The sequence below is a fragment of the Megalopta genalis genome, chromosome 8, assembly GCF_051020955.1.
Source record: "Megalopta genalis isolate 19385.01 chromosome 8, iyMegGena1_principal, whole genome shotgun sequence".
NCBI classification, from domain to species: Eukaryota; Metazoa; Arthropoda; class Insecta; order Hymenoptera; family Halictidae; genus Megalopta; species Megalopta genalis.
Genome location: NC_135020.1, coordinates 16,143,196 through 16,165,977, shown reverse-complemented (window position 1 = coordinate 16,165,977; position 22,782 = coordinate 16,143,196). Strand labels below are relative to the sequence as shown.

General features: G+C 43.6%; 1 protein-coding gene and 1 long non-coding RNA gene across 3 annotated transcripts; both read left to right on the top strand.

Moving 5' to 3' along the window:
• The first annotated feature begins 23 nt into the window (after positions 1-23).
• On the top strand, positions 24-1,850 carry LOC143259956 (uncharacterized). 2 transcript variants are annotated; one of them, XR_013034007.1, is made up of 3 exons: positions 24-159; positions 476-641; positions 961-1,850. It is a non-coding gene; the product is annotated as an uncharacterized LOC143259956 (long non-coding RNA). The 2 variants fall into 2 exon arrangements; XR_013034006.1 differs by lacking the exon at positions 961-1,850 and having other exon boundaries at positions 476-700.
• Positions 1,851-4,183: 2,333 nt separating this feature from the next.
• LOC117217571 (uncharacterized) lies at positions 4,184-20,212 on the top strand. The gene has a single exon (XM_076524325.1). The coding sequence runs from the start codon at positions 5,958-5,960 to the stop codon at positions 7,689-7,691; it is 1,734 nt and encodes a 577-aa protein (XP_076380440.1). The 5' UTR covers positions 4,184-5,957; the 3' UTR covers positions 7,692-20,212.
• The last annotated feature ends 2,570 nt before the right edge of the window (positions 20,213-22,782 follow it).

Genomic DNA, 22,782 nt, shown 5'->3' with positions numbered 1-22,782 from the left:
CGTTATGGCTCCCTTTCTAACAACGACAACTTACTAAACTACAGTGACTCGCATTAATATTAGGACACCACATTGTTAGAAGAATTATTGTTTCTTTTTATTGTTTCAGATAGTATTATTGAATCAATTGTTTTCTCATATAATAAAGCACTTCTTAAAGTAAGTAGAAACATAAATTCTGTTTATTTGTTCCACATGGTTTTTTGTATAATAAGCGATAAACAAGATCATGACAAAATTCTACGTCGCAAAAATATTCGGACAGTGAATGAATTACATTAATTTTATATGAAATAAGAATCTTTTTAATCATGTTATCATAACATTAATATTTTGTCGGTTGACCCTTTTGCTTTATTTATTACTTTGTGTAATCGCTTGGACATGTTACAGATGACTTTATTTAAATAATCCGGCGAAATCCGTTTCCATTCGTCTGACAAACGTTGTTTTATCTTTGTTGTTGTCTTTGTAGGTGTTGTACGAATTTTACGGTTTAATTGATCTCATAAATTTTCAATTGGATTTAAATCAGGCGATTGAGGAGGAGGATGCAGTACTTTTGGACAATTGTTTAATAAATATTCCTGTACAATTCTGGTCTTGTGTTTAGGATCACTGTCCTGATAAAACTTAAAACTGTACGTATGCCCATATTTATAGCACTTGTGATTAAATTAAAAAAAAAAATGTCCAAATACTTAATTTTGTCCATAATATCATCGATAAAAACTAGTTCATCTACACCTATAGACGAGATCCCATATAACTATAACCCCACACTATTACACTCCTACCACCGTGTTTCACCGTCGATCTTAAATTTGAAATGTTTAATTCTGTATTTACTTTACGCCACACCATTTTTTGACTGTCGGATCCGTAAAGATTAAATTTGCTTTCATAAAAATATTACATCATTCCACCACCAGTTGTTTTTGTAAAAATATTCTTTTTCAGAAGTGCTTTATTATGTGAGAAAACAATTGATTCAATAATACTATCTTAAACAATAAAAAGGAGCAATAATTCTTCTAACAATATGGTGTCCGAATATTAACGCGAGTCACTGTAACTAGTGTAAAAAGTGGATCAAAGAAGTCTCCGATTCACGAAGACTAAAATGAATCAGTGCAGAAGACTCTGATTTGTCTCCACCAAGAAACAAGAGTGAGTCAGAGCAGAAGGCACCGTCTCGAGAGTGACGCGACGCGCGTACAATGCTCGCACGCAAGTCTGGAGCCTCGCAGATCTCGATGTTTGGCGCTTTCACATGAAGAATTATGATCCAAAATTACACTCTCTATCGTTGTGTGACGACATTTCCCGCCCTGCGCCCTAATTAAAAATTAGGAAAACTCGAATGAAGTTATTGCAACGCGATTATTTCGTCGCGATGCTAACTCGACGAACGAAAATCCAAAAGATTACTTTAATTTCCAAAAAGAACAAGACCAGGCAGATTTTGAACAATCTAAGAAAATTGCCAAATCAAACCGCGAATAGTTCGCAATGCTAAGGATCGCGACTATTTCATGCGCAAAGCTAACTTCGACTTCTGTTCTAAATTAACTGTAGCAATTAATTCGCGACGCTGTTGCAAGTTGCAGCATGCCCATCTACGCTGATTGTTGGGGCGGTTAAGCCAATACAAATACTACTACTACAACTACTGCTACAACTACTATTACCACTGCAGCGAGTTCAGTGACCAATTAACACAATACATATAGACAATAATTTACATAATAATATACATAATAATATACGTGATAATGTATACAATGATTTTTGTCTTACATCCATAGTATTAACCTGAAAATAAAGAATCCGAAAATTCTAGCTAAAAAGCGTTATTAGCTTCAAATTATTCTTCAAAATGAATCTGTTTCAATGAATGTGCACAAATTTAATTGTTAGTTTAAAAGTAACGGCAATCGAATTCAAACGAAAAACGCGAATTACTGGAAAAATTATTATATATATTATATAATGATATAATATATAATAATATATATATATATATATATATATATATATATATATATATATTTATATAATATATATTATATATATTATTATATTATATTATATTATTATATTATATATATATATATATATATATAATATAATAATATAATATAATATAATAATATATATAATATATATTATATAAATTACACTCTAACTAGGTATACAATACAATTCGCAACAAGTATGTGGTCACTGGGCTCATAATATTGGCAAAGCTACTGACAAAAAGAAAACATGCGACTCATATTTCGATGCGACATTGGCTCTTCGAAGTGTAGCAAGAAGTACACAAAAGTGGGAGAGAAGCAGCAGCAGCAAGAAGAAAGGCAGCAGTAGGAAGTGCAGAAGTTTCCATAACCCAGACATCAGATCTGATTTCTGGTGTATGGTTGTCGTAGATTAGATTTAATGTGATAAGGGAGTGAATGATGTTTGTATGGAAGCATGAGTGTGTCGCGTGCGTATGGAGAACAATGTGTGTATGGCTTAATGTTTGTACTGAGTGAACAGTGTGACCTAGGTGTTGTTTACATATATGTATAGTTGAGAGTGAGAAAGCGCGTTATGCTGTTTGAAAGTGAGACGTATGTCGTGTGTGTCGATAGAGAGCGAATAGAGACGAACGGAGAGAGTGTGCCAAATAATAGAAGAAAGAATATATATATATATTCGTTTAGTTATTATTATCGTTGATCGTGTTAAGTTTTCGTTTATTAAATACAATAATTGTTATCGTCACCATTTACTCGCACGATTTAAGATTCCAAATGAAAATATTCATTTCTATTTCGAAAAGGTAAATTCACATGTTGAAATTGAAGATAAAATTTTCTTAAGTAAGGAGAAAGTAAAATAGATTTATATATAGATTCAAATTAAGAAGAGAACTAAAATTTGATTTCAGGAGAAAGTAGAATAAATTTAAATTAAAATTGAAAAGAAAAGAAAATTCGTTTAAATTGGGATAAGGTAACCTAAGTTGAAGTCAACGTTGCAAAAACAAACGTATGCAAAAACCATTGCAAAAACAAAACGTATGCGAAAATAAAAAAAAAATTTTAAACAAAAGGGGAACATATATTTATAAAAATCGCCAGAGGTCAGTAATGGCTCACCCTTGATCAGGCTACTGCTGTAAAAGGATCCCATAAAACCCCAACGGCTTCCGCCGGCGAACGAGCCGCAAGCAACAGTAAATAGCTCTGAGCCGAACAGGTAAGCGAAAGATACCCCTACCATTGACTTCGACGAACGTTGATCGCATGATCGATGACGATTGATAATTTCGATTATTTCTAATTATTTAATGTTCGTGATCATTTATTTTGCAATGATGCTATCCAGTGCTCGCAAGACAACCTTGTTATTTAAATTGTTTATGTATATACATATTAAATTATATTATATTATATTATATTATATTATATTATATTATATTATATTATATATATATATATATATATTATTATATATATTAGAAAAGCAACGACTTCATACCGACGCATATAACACTTTTAGTTATATGCGTTTAGTTTTGGCGTGGGGAAGATTATCCATCGTAGAAAACTTTCTCTGCCGCGAAAGGACATAATATGGGCGGCCGAACTCGAATGCAGGCAATAAAATTGAAGAATGCCAGAGCTTCGGCCGTCACGGACGATAGCTACGGTCGTTTTAGCTACAGATGCGTTCTTTGGAAACGACCTAAATGAAAACATCGGATAACGAATAAAAGAAAAACGCACAAATGAAAATTTTATTCGATGCTACGAATAGGAAAAAGTATTTTCATTCATCGGATAAAGAAGGAGCAGATAGAAGTTAAGAATGATTATTTTTTACAATTCATTGCGATACCTAAAATGATTCAAAAGTTATAAGAAAATGTCACTGCATTCCTCGCGATCCGGAGAATATGTATTTCTATTGAATTTCTTTTTTTTATTCCTAGTAGAAAACGTCGATGGCTCCATCTCGTATTTATCAAGCAGCTCTACATTCTAGACAATACATTGCAAACACTCTAGATAATACCATTTATGTAACAAGATCTGCATATCAGATACCGACCATAAAGTCACGTGACCACCCTAGCCTCTTAACCACTGAAATTGTTCGAATTAATTAATTCGTTCCTTTCGCAGGCCAGCCAAATCTGCGGGCCATGAATCGGCTTTCTAGTGATATCATTTCGGCTGCATCAAGTTGGCTATGTCCACTCGCTTCACATGTCTATATATTCCGCGACGTTTCATGAAGACCATGCCTAAAACCCGCACGATCGACCACGGCGCGGGGCACCGTGGCGCTCAACTCGAGCCCTTGCCGCAGAGAGGGAGAAAGAGGGCGTTGCAAAATGTCTTCGGCTGACACGAGGGTTCGGTTCGAACAGAGCGAGAGTACAGCACGGTCTTCAGTCGCATCTCGGCATTGCACACGGGACGATCGAGTTGAGTTTCTGATGCGAGTATAGTGTGCGTTAACCCTACCCAGAAATATACGTGAAACGTCGTATATGTATTAGTGGCCATAGGCGCAGGCTCTTCGCGCGTGTGTGTGTGTGTATGCGTAACCGATACGCCGCGCCGGACGGAGTTGACACACACGCGCAGCAATGGCGTAGTACCCCTCCGAGAGAGCCTGAACGTGTCTTCCTCGGTCGAATATCCTTTTGTGTAGCTGTGTGTGCGTGGTCGCGCGGTGTGTAACAGGGACAGGGCAGAGAGGAGAGTAGCCCCGAAAGAGAAAGAGAGAGAGAGAGAGATAGATAGTCGCAGAGAAGAGCGTATGCGCGGATGCCGACGATAGAAACGCGAGGCATTACATTGGCGTAACACAACGGGGTTCGTGGCTCTCACATACACACACATACACACACACACGGGGACACACGGGGCTGCCAGAAACGGGAGAGCCCAGCGAAGCGACGTTTACGCCCAGCTTGGAGAGCCCAGCACCATTGGTCGACGTGTGTAATACACGCCGTGTCGATCCTCGGTTTTGTTCCCACGGTGGTCCGTTTCCGAGCTTTCACCGAAAGGGCTTCGCCACAGTCAGAAATCCTGACGAGAAGGCGTGAACGCGATGCACGGCTATTGCCGTCGGAAAGATTCGTGCGGAGGGATCGTCGTGACAAAGTGAAATGTGAGATCGTGCGTCCGGGGAAAGGGTTGTCGAACGGACGAGACAACAAGAATTCATAAATCGCCCTTGGGGGAGAGAGAAAAAAAGAGAGATCGCAGAGAGAGTGAGAGAGAGAGAGAGGTAGGCATGTCAGAGAGAGGAGGCTCCTACGAGTAGATTTCAAGGAAAGCCGGTCCCCGGTTCCTAGATCCGCAACACACCGTAGTCGGCTGCAACGGTTTCGTCTCTCAACAACCCCTTTTCCACGAGATATGCGATAGATAGTACCTTGCTCGTCCGGGGCTTTCCTTGGAGTTGGATATACCTGAATTGGTCCAACCCTTGGATTTGGTGACCCTCTCGCCGCGATGAGACGTTCCCATACTCTCCTGTCCGCATCGCTCGAAGGTGAGCCCCTTTTGTAACGTGACATCGCCCAAGTGCCATTTCCGTCGCGACGTTGCGTTCGTCGAATGCTAATAGTCTCGTCGAGCGACCGTGTGACAAGCCGAGAAACCGAAAGAGGAGACAAGGGTGGTGAAGCAGCGACAGGGTGAAGCAGAACCCGAGGATCGAAAATTGCCGGTGGATCGCGAGCGCGCGTCTCCCCGGGCCCCCCCTTGACAGGACCCCCGAGACCAACGCTGGGCGAGACGGAGAACGGGTGGTCGTCATCGGGGAGAATAATCGCGAGGATCCCACGAGATGAAGGCCTAGCGTCCGAGGTGGATCGTTGGTCAGCGGGAGCGCAAGAAGGGACGGTTCGCCGGCGGAAGCCTGGATAGTAGGAGGTTTCCAACATGGCCGCCGCCTGCTACGAGAAGGAAGTGGTAGTAGGTGCCGCTATGCACGGACACGGTCATCATCATCATCACCATCACCACCATCACCATCATCATCACCATCACGGGGGGACGACGGGTCAGCAGACCGGCCAGCAGCCACCACCACCGCCGCAACAGCAGCAACAGCAGCAGCAACAGCAACAGCAACAACAACAGACTGTATCGTCACAGTCGCAGCAGCAGCAGCAGCAGCAACAACAGACGGTTTTGCCAGCACTGGCGACGATCTTGGAGACTGCGACCGTCAGCGCCGGCGGCACGGGCACGACGGCGAACACGACCGCTACCGCGCCCGCCGCAGCGGTGGCGGCCGCGGCCGCGGCCGCTGCCGTCGCGGTGACCACCTACAAGGACTACAAGGATTACTCGCAGCCACTCCACGTGGACTGCAGCGTCGAGTACGAATTGCCCAGCCAGGCGAAGCCGCCGCCCGGCGGCGGCGAGCCCCTTCTCATGATACACCCCTGTTACTACCGGCGCGCCGAACGCGAGAGGAGAAGTCCGTTCGTGAATAACCTACCGCCGCCGGCGAACGCGCCCATAACCTCCTCGAGAAGGTGCAGCAGGAGGAGCGCGGCGGCCGCGGCCGCGGCTGCCGCCGCCGCCGGCGTCGTCGTCGCTACCGCGACCGTGTCTTCGACCTCGTCCGCCGTCGCTGCTGCCGCGACGGAAGTGGCCTCCTCAATCTCCACCTCGGCGGCAGTCTCCTCGACGAGTTCCGCCACGGCCGCCGTGCTATCGGCCACCGCGGCGGTCGTCGCAACCACCACCGAGACCGCCGCGAATCTCGCATCCACAACCGGTCAGATGTCTGCTGCCATGGCTGCGTCCTATCGGGCGGCGTTGAACGCTGCAGCGACGCTGTCTCAGCAACAGCAACAACAACAACAGCAGCAGCAGCAGCAGCAGCAGCAAAGACGGCATCATCCTCAGCCGCAGCCGCAGCAGCAGCAGCAGCCGCAGCCGCCGCAGCAACACCATCATCATCGCACGCTCGCCGCCGCCCAGCATCCTCATCACGGTGGTCAGCAGCAATCGCAACAGCAGCAAGGAAGCTCGGCGACGCCGACCACTTCCGGCAACGAAATGATTTCTACCGACGAGAAAGCAGTCATATCAGGTATTTATCAACATTACTTCCGCGCGATGCGCACTCACAATCATCAGCACCAGCAGCAGCAGCAACAGCAGCAACACCAGCCGCAGCAACAGCAGCAGCAGCAGCAGCATCGAACCAACCAGCATCAACTGCATCATCAACCTCACCAAAGCGACCGAAGTTCCTCCTCGTCGTCCGTCACTCCGACGGCCACGGCGCTCTCCGGTATCTTACGGCAGAGCTACCAACAGACATACAACGCGGCGAACAGTTGCTCGAACGCGTCGAACCACTTACGAGTAGCGACCGCGTCCGCCGTCGTCGCCCACCACCCGTACAGGCGGCCGTCGGCGACGTTGCTGTCGCGGGCGGCCTCCCATTTGGGCCACCAGGTCTCCTCGTCGTCATCGGTATCCTCGTCGTCCTCCTCGTCCACGTCCATCGGTGCTTCCAGCGGCGTCTCGTCCAGCGGCGTCTCCAGCGTGTACGCGAGCACGATACACAGGCATCACGCCAGCTCGTTGCATGCCCTCCAAGCGGCCGGTTTTTACGAGACGCCCGGCTACCATGCTCTCCTACCGCAGAGTTAGGTGACCACCAGCCCGTTCCAGACCGACCCCGTTGCCAGCCTTCATTTATTCACGTAATCCGGCTGCGAAGCTCTCAGCCGCTCGCTTGCCTCTCCTTTCTCTCTCTCTCTCTCTCACACTCTTTCTATCTATCTATCTCTATCCTACCCATTGTGCGACTTATCTCTTCCACTCGTTAAAGAGCATACGGGTTGGTCTAGTACACACCACGACGGGATACATCTATCTCTGCGTACATACCTACCCAACCGCCCCTTACCCACCCATCTACTACCTACGTGTACGTACAGTATGTACGCGAACGTACATTACCGGCCGAAAGTTCGGGTCTTGAATCTATAAACTCCGGTAACTCCACGTCTCTCAACAGCTTCGTCTCGTTGACCCTTGCATCGTGTCGCGGTAAAAAAAAAAAGAAACGACCCAAAGAACAACCGACTTTTCAGTCTTTTCGTACACCTGTAGTTTGAAACTCTTCGGGGTACGATCGTCGACTTTGGTCGCGATGCAATTTGCTAATCGATCGGTTTCCTAGTTGTCTCTGAATTCTGTAAACGTGTACCACATGGCGCACAGTGGGAGAAAATTCAAAAGAGTCACTGTTTTCCATATCTGTCCGAAACGACAATGTGTAAGATATGCTGAAATGTCTTAAGTAATCGTAATTAGGTAACAGAACGATCGAACAATTCATTAGGAAATTAATTTAAAGCGAGTTCCCCCCGAGCGAATATTACAAAGATTAAATTATATAGTACGTTAATTTAGTAGTATAGAAAATGATGATTGTCAGGGGTTGTATGATTGTAATTAATGTATAGAAATTTTATATTACTTATATGCAATATAACGATTCACACTCGAAATGAAATAATTAAGTTCGATTTAGTTTCCCAAACTTCGGTTAAGGTTTCTAGATAGAACGGCCCAAATTGTGTCCTGGGATTCCTATTCGGACATGTTCGTCGGATAGTATATTTTCATATTATATAAACTCTTTTGCGATATCCTCAGAATTATTTCACAAAATATGTAGCGCCACGTATGCGAAACGATCGCTACGAATTGTCAGGCAAAAAATTACCGAGAACAATCTTTCGGACGAAAGTTACTCAGTATTCGACTAACAATAAATTGTATCAACAAGAATCTGCATAAAAGTTTTTATTCGATGAAAAATAAAGATGAGACCACAATTCTTTTTTTAACGAAATCATACAGATATTTTCCAGCAAATCGATGCATTCACGTATCTTCTTTTGGCAAATCATGAAGTCAATTTTGGTCGAAAATTGATTAGCTCAGAGCTCGATGATCTTTGTCCGGAACGCCCGCATAAGCGCCTGACTGCGCGGCGGTCGGGTACAAAGACCGAGAAAGTGCCTGCAAGATCTGGTACCGAAGGTTCAGTTTCCACGTTTCTGATGATCGGTGCAAGGGTTGTCCGAACGGAAGGGGTCGAAGCTTCCAGCCTCCTCCCGTATTAGAGGAGAAACTCAAAATCGAGAAACGTTGGCAAACTTTTGGCCGGTATTGTATGCGCGCGTATAGTCCGCGTGTGCTTGTGCGTGCGTGGCCGTCGCGACACACAAACGACCGTTGCGCGCGGTGTGTGTGTGTTTCGTCTGTTGTGTTGGCAGTGTGCGGGTGGCCGGACGGACGGACAGACGAGCAGAAAGCCGCAGGATAAACACACGAACCCCCTCGCGTGCACGCACGCGGTACTCACACACACACACACACACACACACACACACATATATACGTGCAGACACGTACGATAATTCTACAGAGAGAGGAGACAGACAAACACATACACGTAGAGAGAGAGGGGCACACTAGCGCAGATACGCATCTCGGAGCCGCACAGGGACAGATGGAGGGAACGGGACGCGCTATGGAGAAACGGTCGTCGTCGTCCGTGTACACACACTGTACACGCATCGACCGATCTCGCCATCCACCTGCGATACTCTAGCCTCAGGTAGACAAATCCCCATTTGCTTAGCCCGCATTAACAACCGGCGCGTTTGCCGGGCGCGGTTTCCACGAAGCGCGCGCTGGTCAACGCAAACCCTCGAAGAGAACCCTAAAGACGCTTTTACGTATATAAGACTCGCCCTGTCCACCGGTCTCTCTTTTCTTTCGCCCGGCTTGCACCGGGCGCTCGACAATAGTATTTTTAGGTCGCCGGATCGATGGACGGGGGTCGTTAACGAAACATATTACCGATATAGTATTAGCCGCGTTCCCTGCCTGCGAGAATTCCATTAGCCGCGCGCATATATCGATATCATTCCGACGGACCGGCGGGGGTCAGGCTCGACGTCCCCGTTCGGGTTCGCAGCCGGCGGACGGTCCTCTCTATCGGTCCCCCCACCCCCGGGAGAAATCCGATCGACAATCATCGCGGGATCGTCAAGTGCCAAAAATTCCCACCGCCCCTCGCGCCCCGCTCGCCGCGGGGACGTTGCATCTAGAAAAGGGAGGGGTCCGAGAAGAGGACACCGTGGTTGAACAAAGAACCAGCCGGGTTGGGAGGGAGGGGAGGGGGGACAGCCTGTCGAGACAGGGAGTTTTTCTTTCTTTCTCCTCCTTCTTCCTGGTTTTCGTTTCGTATACAGGAAATGGCAGGCGATCGCGTTTTGTCCTGCTCTAACGGAACGCGTCCCCCTTGGTCTCTCGTCTTTCTCTCTCTATCTCTCTCTCTCTCTCTCATTCTCGCTCGCTCTCTTTTTCTCTCCTCCGGAGGATCTCTCTAGAAAGCCGGCGGGAAAGGGAGAGGCCAGGATTTCTTCTTTTTTTTTGTCCTGCGCCCTTTTCAAAGAGCGCGCTCAAGGAGAAACGGACGGGGACCGTATTTCGTTACACGGTAACGATCGATCAACGTGACCGCACGACCGCACCGGCGGTACGGCCGAGCCGTGGCGAAGCGAGACGAAGCGAGGTGAGCCATGGCGTGGCACGGCTTGGCATGGCTCGTTCTCTCTCTCTCTCTCTCTCTCTCTCTATCCGTGATGTGGCGTGGCTGTGGCGTGGCATGGCTACGTGCGGCTTGGCGTGGCGTGGCGTGGCATGGCGTGGCGTAGCGAGGCTGAAACGCGAAGTTAGACGAGCCCTGGGTCGGCTCAGGGGACGAGAAGGGATGGGACGGGCCGGGACGAGACGATGGGTCGGGTACGGGACGGATATCTGGGCGAGAACAGACGGGAAGGGGGCGCGGTCAAGATGGGAATCGGAGGAGACGAAACTCCGAGAGACGACGGGCCTCCCAGAGGGACCGGGGAGTGAAGAAACGGACGACGCGACGTTGACTTCTCTCTATCGCCCCCCGAAAACACTGTGACGACTATCTGAACGCACGCGGATGCACGCTGACGTCGCGGATAACCGGGGATAGAAGACGTCCAATTCGCGGGAATCGCCCCCCCCCACACACACAATCGTATCCGACGTTTTTAACAACGATCGCGCAGACGGTGCCCGAAGTAACAAAGGATCGATTAGGGTCCTGCAAGATTGCTCAACCCTTTTCGCCGGGGATGAATAAAATAATAGTTACTGCAACATCCGTGTGCGCAGTATATGTGCCCCGTACACGTATAGGAGACCTACCGTGGTCGTGACAGTGTGAGTCACGAGACCTATAGCCGGTATATCTAGCTCGGGAAACTTGACCCGACTAAAATATACAAACAGGAAGAGTGCTTTCTCGAGTTTAGGTGAAACGTTCAAAGAACCCAGCAATTGTTTTTAAATTGTTTTTAACGAATCTAAGTCGAACAGCGCTTCCGTTGACATAGCGGATATCGAATGGTTGTATGCCTTCTGTCTATTTCATAGCAATCCTTCCGTCTATTTCATAGTAATATTTCTGTGTATTTGTAGCATGTTGATCTGTATCAATGGTTAAATTCGTACGAAGTATTCTTCATGTACGTATATTCTCCCAATTGTCCTTCAGCCTGTAAACGAAAACGGAGAATTTTGGAAGAGGCTCGAGCAATCGTATCTCTTCTTCCTAAATCGCGTCCACTTTTGTTTACAAGCTGTAGGACAGTTGGGACGAGTTCACTGTAATACCATATGGCAAGTTAGTATTCAATGTTCTCTATAGAGTGCGCGGGGGTTGCTGCTGCGCCGATTGTAAAATCTGATTTGTCTTTAACAGGGTTCACGGTAAATGTGTCACGGTACGATTTGAAATTCATCATAAATTGTAAAAGAGCACGATCGCGAAGCGTCTTTAACTGTTGTGTACATACGGATTTTGTTGCTATTATTTTGTTCGTCGGTTCGTTCGTCGGATCCTTCTTATGCATTCGCGAGAAAAATTTGCGGACGACGATTTTCTGAAATTCTAGGAATATTTTCCACGGAAAAGCTAGATGGCGTGTCGAAAACCTCGGCAGTTTTATATACTTTATGCATGAAACCGCTAGAATAAGATTCATAATGTGACGACACTCGTTCGTAGACAGTTGAAAGCGAGACTACGTTCGATACACACGACAAAATTCTACGACTAAATATTTTATATTATTATTATAATATTTTATTGTAGAAAGATGACGAAACACGAGAAAACTATTCGGAGAGAGGAATACTACAGATCGAATCTAAAACGGCAGACGCGTTTGAGAAATTTTCAAATACAATTATATCATATTCGACTGGCAACAATTGTTGCACACGGACGGACAATGTTTACGTAGCATTCGAAGCAGACCGTGTTTATTTTGCATATGAATCCGCAGGCTACTCGCGCAGTCCATCCGGACGAAACGAGTCGGCAAATGTGAACGAAACGACTGCAGGATATTCGCCTAATTAACGTTGACGACTGCAGCCATCGGTTGTTAAATGTGGAGCTCGTTTCGGCGTCCTATGTAGCCGACGATATACGCTCAATATTTCTCGAACGCGCACCATCATGGTCGTCGTGCATTTGTTAATACCGACTGAGGACTCGTCTTGTCGGATGGGATACGGAGTTGAATTCTTTCAAATACGGCAAAGCAAAACGGACGTTTGTTTAGGATTCCTGCGAGATCGTTCAACTCTTTCGCCGGTTATCGTATCGCGTAGGATTCTATCGAACGTTCTTTTGAAACAGACTTCCCTCTCGAAGAGCATGTTGCTCATCCTGGCGCATGTGTCGGTGCTTATAGGACTCTGTGACTAATGCATCCGCGTGCACACTCTGCCGCATCGCGGCTCTCTCGCCCACTAAATACAGTCGCATACAAAAATTCTCATCCGATCGACGATTTCGTTGGAAACAGTGTCTTCGGTCTCGATGTTGGTTCACTCATTGGCGTACAAATAATCGATTTAGACGTCTGCTTCCTATTTTTATTAGAAATTAGCACAGCCGACGGTAACCTCGTCATTTCACAATGAATTTAAAGCAATATACGTTGTTCTTAGAAATCACACTGTATTTTACAACGCTAAATCTACCGTGTCGATCAAAATAACCGGTTCCATATTTTTTATTTCGATATTGGTGAAAGTATAAGGATTCTATCGTAGAAAATAGCCGAGTAAATTCGTCGATTCAAGCGTACGTTGCAGTTGAAACAACAGGACGTCTAAATAAACGTAATTATTATAAAAGAAAATAGTAGTGTCAATTCGAAAGATCGGAACTGGACTGCGAGGCAATTAATGCTTGCACAGCAGACTGAAAAGTTTTAGAAACAAAGCTCGATCTACAGAAAAGGAACGGATTCGGTGAACGTTATCGGAGCTTTCGGAGCTTCGTTAACAATGAAATTAATTTTTCATAGAGTGTTCTTCCGCACGGTATTTGTCATCGGGTTATCGTTTGGAATCACAGAAAAATTGCGCGGAGAAAAAAAATTTGTCGAGTGACACTGGTCACCGTGACATCTCCGTCTCTCTCTCTCTCTCTCTTATACTCTCGTTCTCTTCTTTTCGCGTTCCATTCCGACGAACAAAGTCACGGAAGACCACTTACGCGCATACGTATTGCTTCCAGTCGGAGAGCTAGGGGCTCGGCGAGCATCGAACACCGATAATTTTGTTCTGTGAATCCACCGCGACCGACTTCGTTCGTTTTCCTGCGCTTTTGCGAATTCCGCTAGATCCGATTCCGCGAAAGCCGGCTCGAAGCCCGTGACGTGTTATCGTCTGCTCGCGATACAAAACGCCCGGCCTCTGGCAAAACGCTCGCGAAAATATCGAAAGTCGAACAAGAACTTCCAAGAACAATTCCAAAAAGAATTACAAGAACAAATTCCGAGAATTTGAAACGGACGAAAAGTAATGAAAGAAAACCATCGGCTATATATATACTGGAAGTGTGTTAGGAAACTGAAATTTTCTCATCTGTGACATCGTTTCGCTCTCGCTAATTGTTTACGTAATTCCAGGCGTAAAGAGAATGAAAATTTGACTGTCCTCGAGACTAGTAAGTTCGAAATTCAAGCGTTTCGCGATCCACGAGCTTTCCGATTGATTTCATCCGAAATCGAGGGCGCAAATAAAACGTTTCCCGATTGTTTCTGAACGTGGAATAACTTCCTGGCGATGGCAGCTGCCGCGTGTTCTGTCGGCAACCGGAGCGCGCGTCTGCTCGATGAATTTTCGAATTCGGTTTTTCCCGAAAACAAGGTCAGAAAAATGAAAATTCGTTCCACGTTTTGAACTTTTCGAGAGAAAGAGAGAACGCGGTTAGAGCAGCTGGAAAACAGGGATGGAACGTCGAATGGCCGACGTTTCTTTTTTAGTCGAAATCGGTTCCGGAAGACTAGAGAAGGCTCTTATCCGCTCTCGAAATCGATCTACCCGAAAGCAAACGTGTCCAAGTCGGACACAGGCTTTCGTGGAACAATTTCTGTTAGCGGAAATCGTTCCGGGCACTCCAGGGACGTACTAGAATTGATCCAGAACTCGAGCTTCTCCGAAACCGTTCACTTCGAATCCTAAATCTCTTTATAGTCCGACTTTCACGGAACAGTCTGCAAAAATGATGATTTGCATAAAGATCTGCAGCGTAATCATTGCAAAGAAATCAGAAGGAGTTTCCTCCTCACACTGCCCGATTCGATAATTCCTCTCCTTCGTTTTAATGGCGACAACTCGCGTCGCTTCTCGACTCGTCAAAATCTTCTTGATGTCTATCTCTTTTTATTTAACCTTTCAAGGTTTTTTTTTTTTTTTTTTTATATAACGTATTTGCTTATACAGTCCTTCATTATTTTTCCTTTTCCGCGTGTTCAGAATTTTCGAAGATCGAAGGACTATTTAACTATTATGTGTGTGCATGTAAAACATAATCCTAGTTAGTTTCTTAGTTTCTTAGTTAGTTTCTTCATTACTTTCTTAGTTACTTTCTTAAAACGTAACCTTAATACTCACTTTTTTTTTTTTAATTAAACCTTTCATGGTGTTTTATAAAACCTTAACGTGTTTGCTTAGATTATATAACAGTTCTACACTGTTCTCCCTTTTTCGCTCGTCTATAATTTTCAAAGAGCGGAGGGTGATTTCGCGTGAAACAAATAATAACAAAAATTTGTTATAATTCGCGGCTCGTTTATACACAAATTCGGGGCAGTCGGCAACAAAAGAAAACAGAAGGCAGTGGCCAGCATGTCGGTGTACATTAATACGAACACAGATATGCAAGAATAAAAACGATGACTTAGCTTTCTTGTTTCCAATCTTTTTTGCCACGATTCGAAGGCAATTCGGAGGCCACATGCCACGATTCGACTGTCACGTATCTAGTAGAGTAATTTGCCCCCAATATTCGCGCTCAGATTGCGCACAAAAATGGATAATTTCAGAAGAGATACGATTATTCGAGCCTCGCGGCTCGTTTTTATAGTTTACCGATTGTCGACAACCATGAAAACGAGAGACGCGAGGCTCGAATCATCGTATCTCCTCTTCCCAAATCGTCCTTTTCTGTGCGCAATTTGAGCGCGAATTAGGGAGAAATTACTGTACTGACTCACGCCCGAACAGACCATTTTGTGCCGTCTTTCGGGAATTCGCGTTGCGTGCCGTATCACACGCGTGAACGACCGCGTCGACCGTTGGCATCAACGTAGCAATAAATTACATAGGCGTAGGACTAGCGCAAGGAAAATTCGCTGCAACCCGAAATGTCGCATTTCCGGGAGAAATTACTGTACTACTACATTTGTAATCGAACGATCGAACGAGCGAAATATGTATAATTAATTTTTAGACAATTTTCATTGCAAAAGTCTTTAAACGGTACCAACGACGGAGGTTGACGTCGGCAAGGGAAGCGTTCGATAATCACGAGTACGGAGAGGCAGCGGTGAAAAGATGGATAGTTGAAAGTTTGACCAATGGTTTTGACAAGTCTGGTGAAGCCTGAGCCGGGCACCGGTGCCGAGGGTGCCTCCGGGAAAGGGGGGCTGCCTGGATCGTGCAGCTTTGCGAGCCGGTCGATAGCAGAGGGTTAAACTTCATCCAGTGATGGATATTTATACGCCGCGGAAGGAAGGAGGGCATTATTGTGCCTCGTTGAAACCCCCGTCGAACTCGTTATATAACGTGACGTCGACATTAGGTAATTAGGAAGCGTCGCGGGCAGAAACGCGTTGTCGCTGTCTTTGAAAAGGTTTCGCTGGCTGTTTTGTCGGTTTCTTTTCGCGTTCGTTCTAGAGCTCTCACTATCCCTCTCCCTTTCTTTTTCCTCTTTCTCGCTCGACTCGTTCGACCGTTCTAGCGAGGAATATGTCACGTGAAATATCCGCGACAAATATAAAAAAAAAATTAATGTTGAGCCGTAGCCCAACATCCACTTTATTATTACACAATGAATACAATACTGATTTTAATATGCGCACTCTAAACGCCCGGTACAACGCTTGCTCAAGACTGACTGCTAGGAGGGTTATTCGGTCCTTTTTTAATATTAATTTCATATCTTATCAATATCCGGAGCACAGGTTATTTTGGGGGTGTGATTCATATAGGAAATGGGCGGAATTTAGGTCGTTACAAATACATAGTTATTTTTAAAGACCAGTTTCAACGTCGATTGGCTAATCTTTAGGTAGGCCGAAAATTTATCTAGGAAAACTACGATTTATTTTACAGGCACATACTTCGATTAGCACTTTGTCTATAAATTGTTTCTCTGATAGAACGGAGAATTTTCGATACTTGTATGACTTTATTTACTTTCATTCCTAGAAATTTAATATCAGAAGAATCACATTTTTGTTTCGATTTAGAAGAAATAAATGACATTCGCGTTTAATGGATTAGGATAGATCGGTAGATCGGTTTCTCTGTCTTTAAGCTAATTTCTGCTTTGCTGAAACTGTCATTAAATACTATAGTTTTCAATCAATGCGCCAAAAACATATGTCGATTTTTCAGACATTTTTGATTTTGAACGTGTTCTTAGCATGATAAAAATTAGTACTTTAGTAACGTTTTTAATGAAATAGGAAAAAGGTGTTTCTGATCATAATTCCGTGCCTTTTCAGGAGCTCTGCATACAATCCCCTGCTCCGTATTTCTGTGTCTGTCCATACTTCTGTGCCCCCTATTTCCACCCTACAGATATCTCCTGCAGTTACTATGTTTCTTTTTTCAAAATGTAATTTTCACAAAGTGAGTGCGACAGTATTAAATTAAAACTTCGAAGTTTTATCTTTAATTAAATCGGTATAATGTTAGATAAAACAAATTTGAAATGAACGAGAGGCCGAGGAGGAAATAATTCCATTTTCAGAGATTGCTTTCTTATTCCCGAAATAATAATATTTCAACATCTCATTGTTTATACAAAAGTTAATTAATTCGTATTTTTAATTCGTATTTTTAATTCTATTGATACATTATTTCGGTAAAAGGTAGTATATTACAAGCCTTCGGTCTAAACGCCGTTTCTAAATCGCGTTCTCAGTTTGTCGCACTGAGTCGGCGAGGGCTTGTAACCTTGTAACGATATACGTGCTCGATTGAAATTGCTCGAAAGAGAATCCGACTCGATTTTACGAGCGTTCGTTCCTTCGTTTGTAACAGACTCGAAACTGAGCCCGATTTTAGTCGCGTTTGGGCCCTTTGTATATCCGAATTTTCCTTGAAAAACAGTAGCAGGGAATGCCCATATGTGCTCCGGTTCCAGAAAGTTCGTCGTTGTGCCCCTTCGAAGATGCTTGACTCACATATGTGGTATACAAAGCGAACCCCCTGGCCGGCGCGAAGGAGTCAAAGAATACGTCGGGAAATTCCTCGTACGTTACAGTGATTAGTACAAATTTCCAGACTTCATCTCCTCTAGCTTTCTTAACTTTACGACCTTCTGACCCTAATTCGTATATGACTTTAGAACAGAATTCTACAGCCGATGATTTCTTATCCTTAATTAAATCTTCCGTATAATCTTTTTAAAAGATTAAAGATTTTTAAGGAAAGAAAATCAATGACGTCAATTGGCTTACAATCTTGATCTGATGCGTTGCCCTTTCCGTTCGCGGCTTCTTTCCTTCCAGATACAGTAATTGGACAATTAAAGCAGAAATGGACAATTTGGGGCTCGGATAATCGTGTCTGCTCTTTTCAAATTGTCCATTATTGTCTACAAGATGAGGGACAATTGGAGGGAATTTACTGTAATCAGCAACTAATTTCTTCAATATTTCTTCTGCATTGACAGAAGATTCTTGAGTAGTGTAGTTAGGATCATATTGCAATGCTTTAAGGCAGCACCTGTTTTTGCATACTCGTCCCAGTCGGTTCCAGCAAGTTCCCCGAATCGTGCCGACTTGCCAATCTCTTTAGTCTTTTTACTTCAGTTAGGCTTATTCTTTGAATCTATAATTTGCAAAATTGCTCGAAGTATGCATATTATTACACTTGTAACCAAACCCAAGGAAACCAGAATCGCTGGAACTCACTGAAAGTAAAAAAGAGAACTATAATGAACACTAATAAACATTATTTAATCTTATTTTGTTAATCTCACGATTTTGTTTTGTACAATACATGGTTAAAAAAGCAATGGTGAAAAAACATTTAATAATTGTTCTTTTAAATTGAAATAATGTCGGTGAAGCTTATGCTAGAATTCATTTGTTTTAGTATTTCACAATTTAACTGTTTGCTATGCCAATTGTCTTTCACCTGCGAAGAAGGCGAATACTTTTCCTCCTTTCTTACCTAATTCCCTGTTTGCAATGTAATTCAGAGTGTATGTTGCCTCAATCGGCCTAATCTTCGATTTAACATCTCCGCGTATATTCTGTATTCTGCATCCAGCATAGTCATTTCCCGATAGTTTTTAACCTCCGTCTTATATCCCCTCTCTTAAAGATTGGGATTGTTATCCCCCTTTTCTATCCATTTGGGATTCCACCACCCTGCCATATCTTTTATAAGAAGTCCATGTATGCTATCCCGATCACCTTTGATATGAATCGCCAGGCCTCAATTAACAATTCTATCTGCTTCTGGTGCATCACCATTCTTCAACTTTTTTTAACACTCTTATTACTTGCCCTCTCGTAATTTGCCCTTCCATCTCTTGTGTTTTCCCCCTCCATCTCCTCCCTTTCAATACCCTTTAAATCTCTAGTCTCTTTCCCTCCTAGCATGTCCATAAAATGTTCCCTCCATCATCCCAAAATACTGTGCATTCATCTATCTTCTACCAATTGTCTTTCATGGAATTGATCGTAACGAGATATGAGCCGTTTATTTTGAAAGTGGCATAAGTCACTTTACCGTAATGAAAGCTGGTGATTTTTTAATGTTTATACGAAATTATATTATTATTATATTATTTATTTATAATGAGAAAAATATCAGTATCCCGAGATAACAAATACAAGTAAATCTTCTCGAAAGTTAGCGTCCATATTTTTAAACGTGTTAAAACGCAAACCCTTAAATATATCGACTTAAAAACAAAGTGACTTATGCCACTTTCAAAATAAACGGCTCATATGCAGTTGTACATATGTTATAAATGATATCTCGAATTTGTTTTTCTTTAATTTTACAATCCTCGTAATTGTTATACATATACATATAGTCTGTCATGTATAGTCTTACCATTGCAGGTATACTGTTTGTAAATTTATAACATGTTAATTTTCTTTTTAATTGTATTTGTGTTTGTATTTTCTTTTTTGCATTAATATTTTATTTCGAACGCCCTCCTCGCAATTACTTTCGTTGATTCGGTCGCTTGTGAAATTGTTTTTTTGATGATTTTTGTTCAAAGCAAGATATGAAATGTGCGCAGAAATTGAGGACGAAAGTCGTACGAGATTTAGTGTCGTCGTTAGAAGTGTTACAGAGCGTGGTATGTGTCGAGTCGCAGACCAAAACAAGCATCATCTATCTTTTATACAGGTGTTCCGCATTGACAACAGATGACTCGTACCTCAACCGTTTTATACATGGTGTCCCAAAAATGTCTCGTAATTCGGAAATGTCGGGTAGCTGAGGTCATTCTAAGTAACTTTTTCCTTTGCGAAAATGCAATCTGCGGCTTTGTTTACGAGTTATTAATGAAAAACAGCGACATTTTTGGGACACCCTGTACTTGAAAATTGTCCGATGGAGGGTGCCCGTATTGGCGTCTCGTTCGAATCGTCTCGTTATTAGACGTTTTCACATTTCCATATAATTGTTGGAACAATTTAATCGCGAATATCAAATTTCAAGTGACGGAGGTTTTTGGGTCTGTTTCTTATTGTTCTGTGCGTCGAATTGCATCGTTGATAGTATTTTAACCCTAACTCTATTTCAATTCCAAAATGAAGGCATTTGTTTTTATTTGGTGCATATATGAAATTTAACGTGTGTGCTTATAGAAAATCTCTATTATCCGACAATTTACCGGATACAGACAAATTTAATAATGTGAACATTCTTTCGAAAATGGTGTAGCAATTTCTAGCGTCGCCTCAGAGTCGCCACTCGAGTGCAAAGGGTTAATTAGCCTCGGGCCAAAATTGGTGGTGTTTACTGGTATCGTTTATAGCAGTCCTGAGAAGTGCATTATCACAAGCCTCCTCGAGTACTTATTTCAATTGTTCAGTATCCACCTGTTTTCTTTTCTTTTTTAATAACAGTGTCATTAACAGAATCAAACAAATCGTTAAAAAATTCTTACACCTCTCTCATCTGCAAATCATCCTTCGGCAATGTTAAATGTCTTTCGCCATCGCCGGAAGTAACGTGTCCTGCAGGTGTAGCCAAAAACATGAAGTAACATAACGTTCGAATAAACACAAAATGTGTCTATACGATGAAAATGTACGAAAATGCATGAAATGTACCATGAAGTGAACACGTGATCAGGGTCGTATTGAATTTGAATTCGAAAAAGGCAGGAATGCTTAGATGAAACACTGCTCCAAATTCGAGTATAGGTGTGACAGCCCCCTGAGGTTCTTCTTCTTGTTCGCGGAACGGCCTCGGAGCGGCTTCGAGCGGCTTCGAGCGGCTTCGAGCTGCTTCGAGCGGCTTGGAAGCGGCTCGGGGGGGCCGCTCAAGTGCCAGCAGTTCGTTCCCGGCACTTACCCTTCGTCGTCCATCTCCACCGAGCATTTCCGCCCCGCTGTTTTTGCTCGTTCAAAGGGAACGAACCTCTTAGCGTCAACGCGGAGGGAAGCGAAACGGATACAGGGCCTAAATACAGTTACTCGCGGCGCGGATATCTCTCGGCGTCTCTGCTCGCCAGCCGACGCTGTTCCTCTGCTCTTCGTCCCCGACGTAAAAAAGAAAAAAAACTAGCTACGGGAGCTCACCGTTTCGGGAAATTATTAATAAAGTGTGCTGGGCCGCGTCGAGACGAAAAGATTTGCTGCGCTAACGATCGGAAGGATGCGGGCCTTTATGCAATGCGACTTTGACTTCTCCGTGACACTGCAGATCTCGTATATCCGTGATGCAATGCTTAAACTAGTAGGAAGATTAACAAATTTTAAGAAAATAACGAAATTTCTATTTGGTCGCTGCAATTGACCTAGGTAATTATTATTACAGTAATTTCTATCTAATTCGCGCTCAGATTGCGCACAAAAATGGTGAATTTGGGAAGAAGAGATACGATTATTCGAGCTTTGCGGCTCGTTTTTTATAGTTATCGATTGCCAACAATTATAAAAACGAGACGCAAGAATCGAATAATCGAGTCTTTTCTTCCCAAATTGTCCATTTTTGTTTCCAAGTTGAGCGTTAATTAGGGAAAATTTACTGTACACTGAAGTAGATACAATCAGAACGATTATAAAATAAAATTAGAATCTTGCTTGTCAATCAATTGGTAACGTGAAACGATCTTGTTTCTGCTTTTGTCTTGCTTTTACTACACTCTTTTTCCTAACCTTTCTACGTTATACAGGCTATCCAAAAATTATGATACTTCCGGGAAATGAGGGGTTCCTGAGGTCATTCGAAGTAACTTTCTCCTTCACAAAAATGTTCTCCGAGGCATCGTTTACGAGTTATTGACGAGAAACATTGACCAATGAGAGGCGAGCTCTCGGCTGGCGCAAGGCTGACGCGCTCGTTGGCTCAGCCGCTTTGCGCCGAGGCTGAGCCGGCCTCTCATTGGTCAGTGCTTTTCGTTAATAACTCGTAAACGGAGCCGCGGATTGCATTTTCGCTAAGGAAAAAGTTACTGCAAATTAGCTCAGGAATTCCTCAATTCCCGTAAATAACCATAATTTCGAGACAACCTTTACATTAATCCTACACTTTAATGTACGCTTTTGCTCTGGTCATTCGCCCCATCCTTATACCTGATTGTGTTAGGCAATTTCGATGCGAGTCTCATTTTTTTCATATCAAATCACCTGTACGAGTTGTCTTCGATTGAGAGCTGGTTATAAAATAAAAAATCAGAGGACTTGCGTCGAAGCTCTACCGTTTTTTAAATGCACGGCGGGGGACAAAATTTTAATTTTTATTATCATCCCAAACAGTCGCAATTTTCGAAAACTCATTTTTATAGTTATTAACAATCGGTATACTATAAAAACGAGCCGCAAGGCTCGAACGATCGTATCTCCTCTTCCCAAATTCTCCATTTTTGTGCGCAATCGGAGCGCGAATT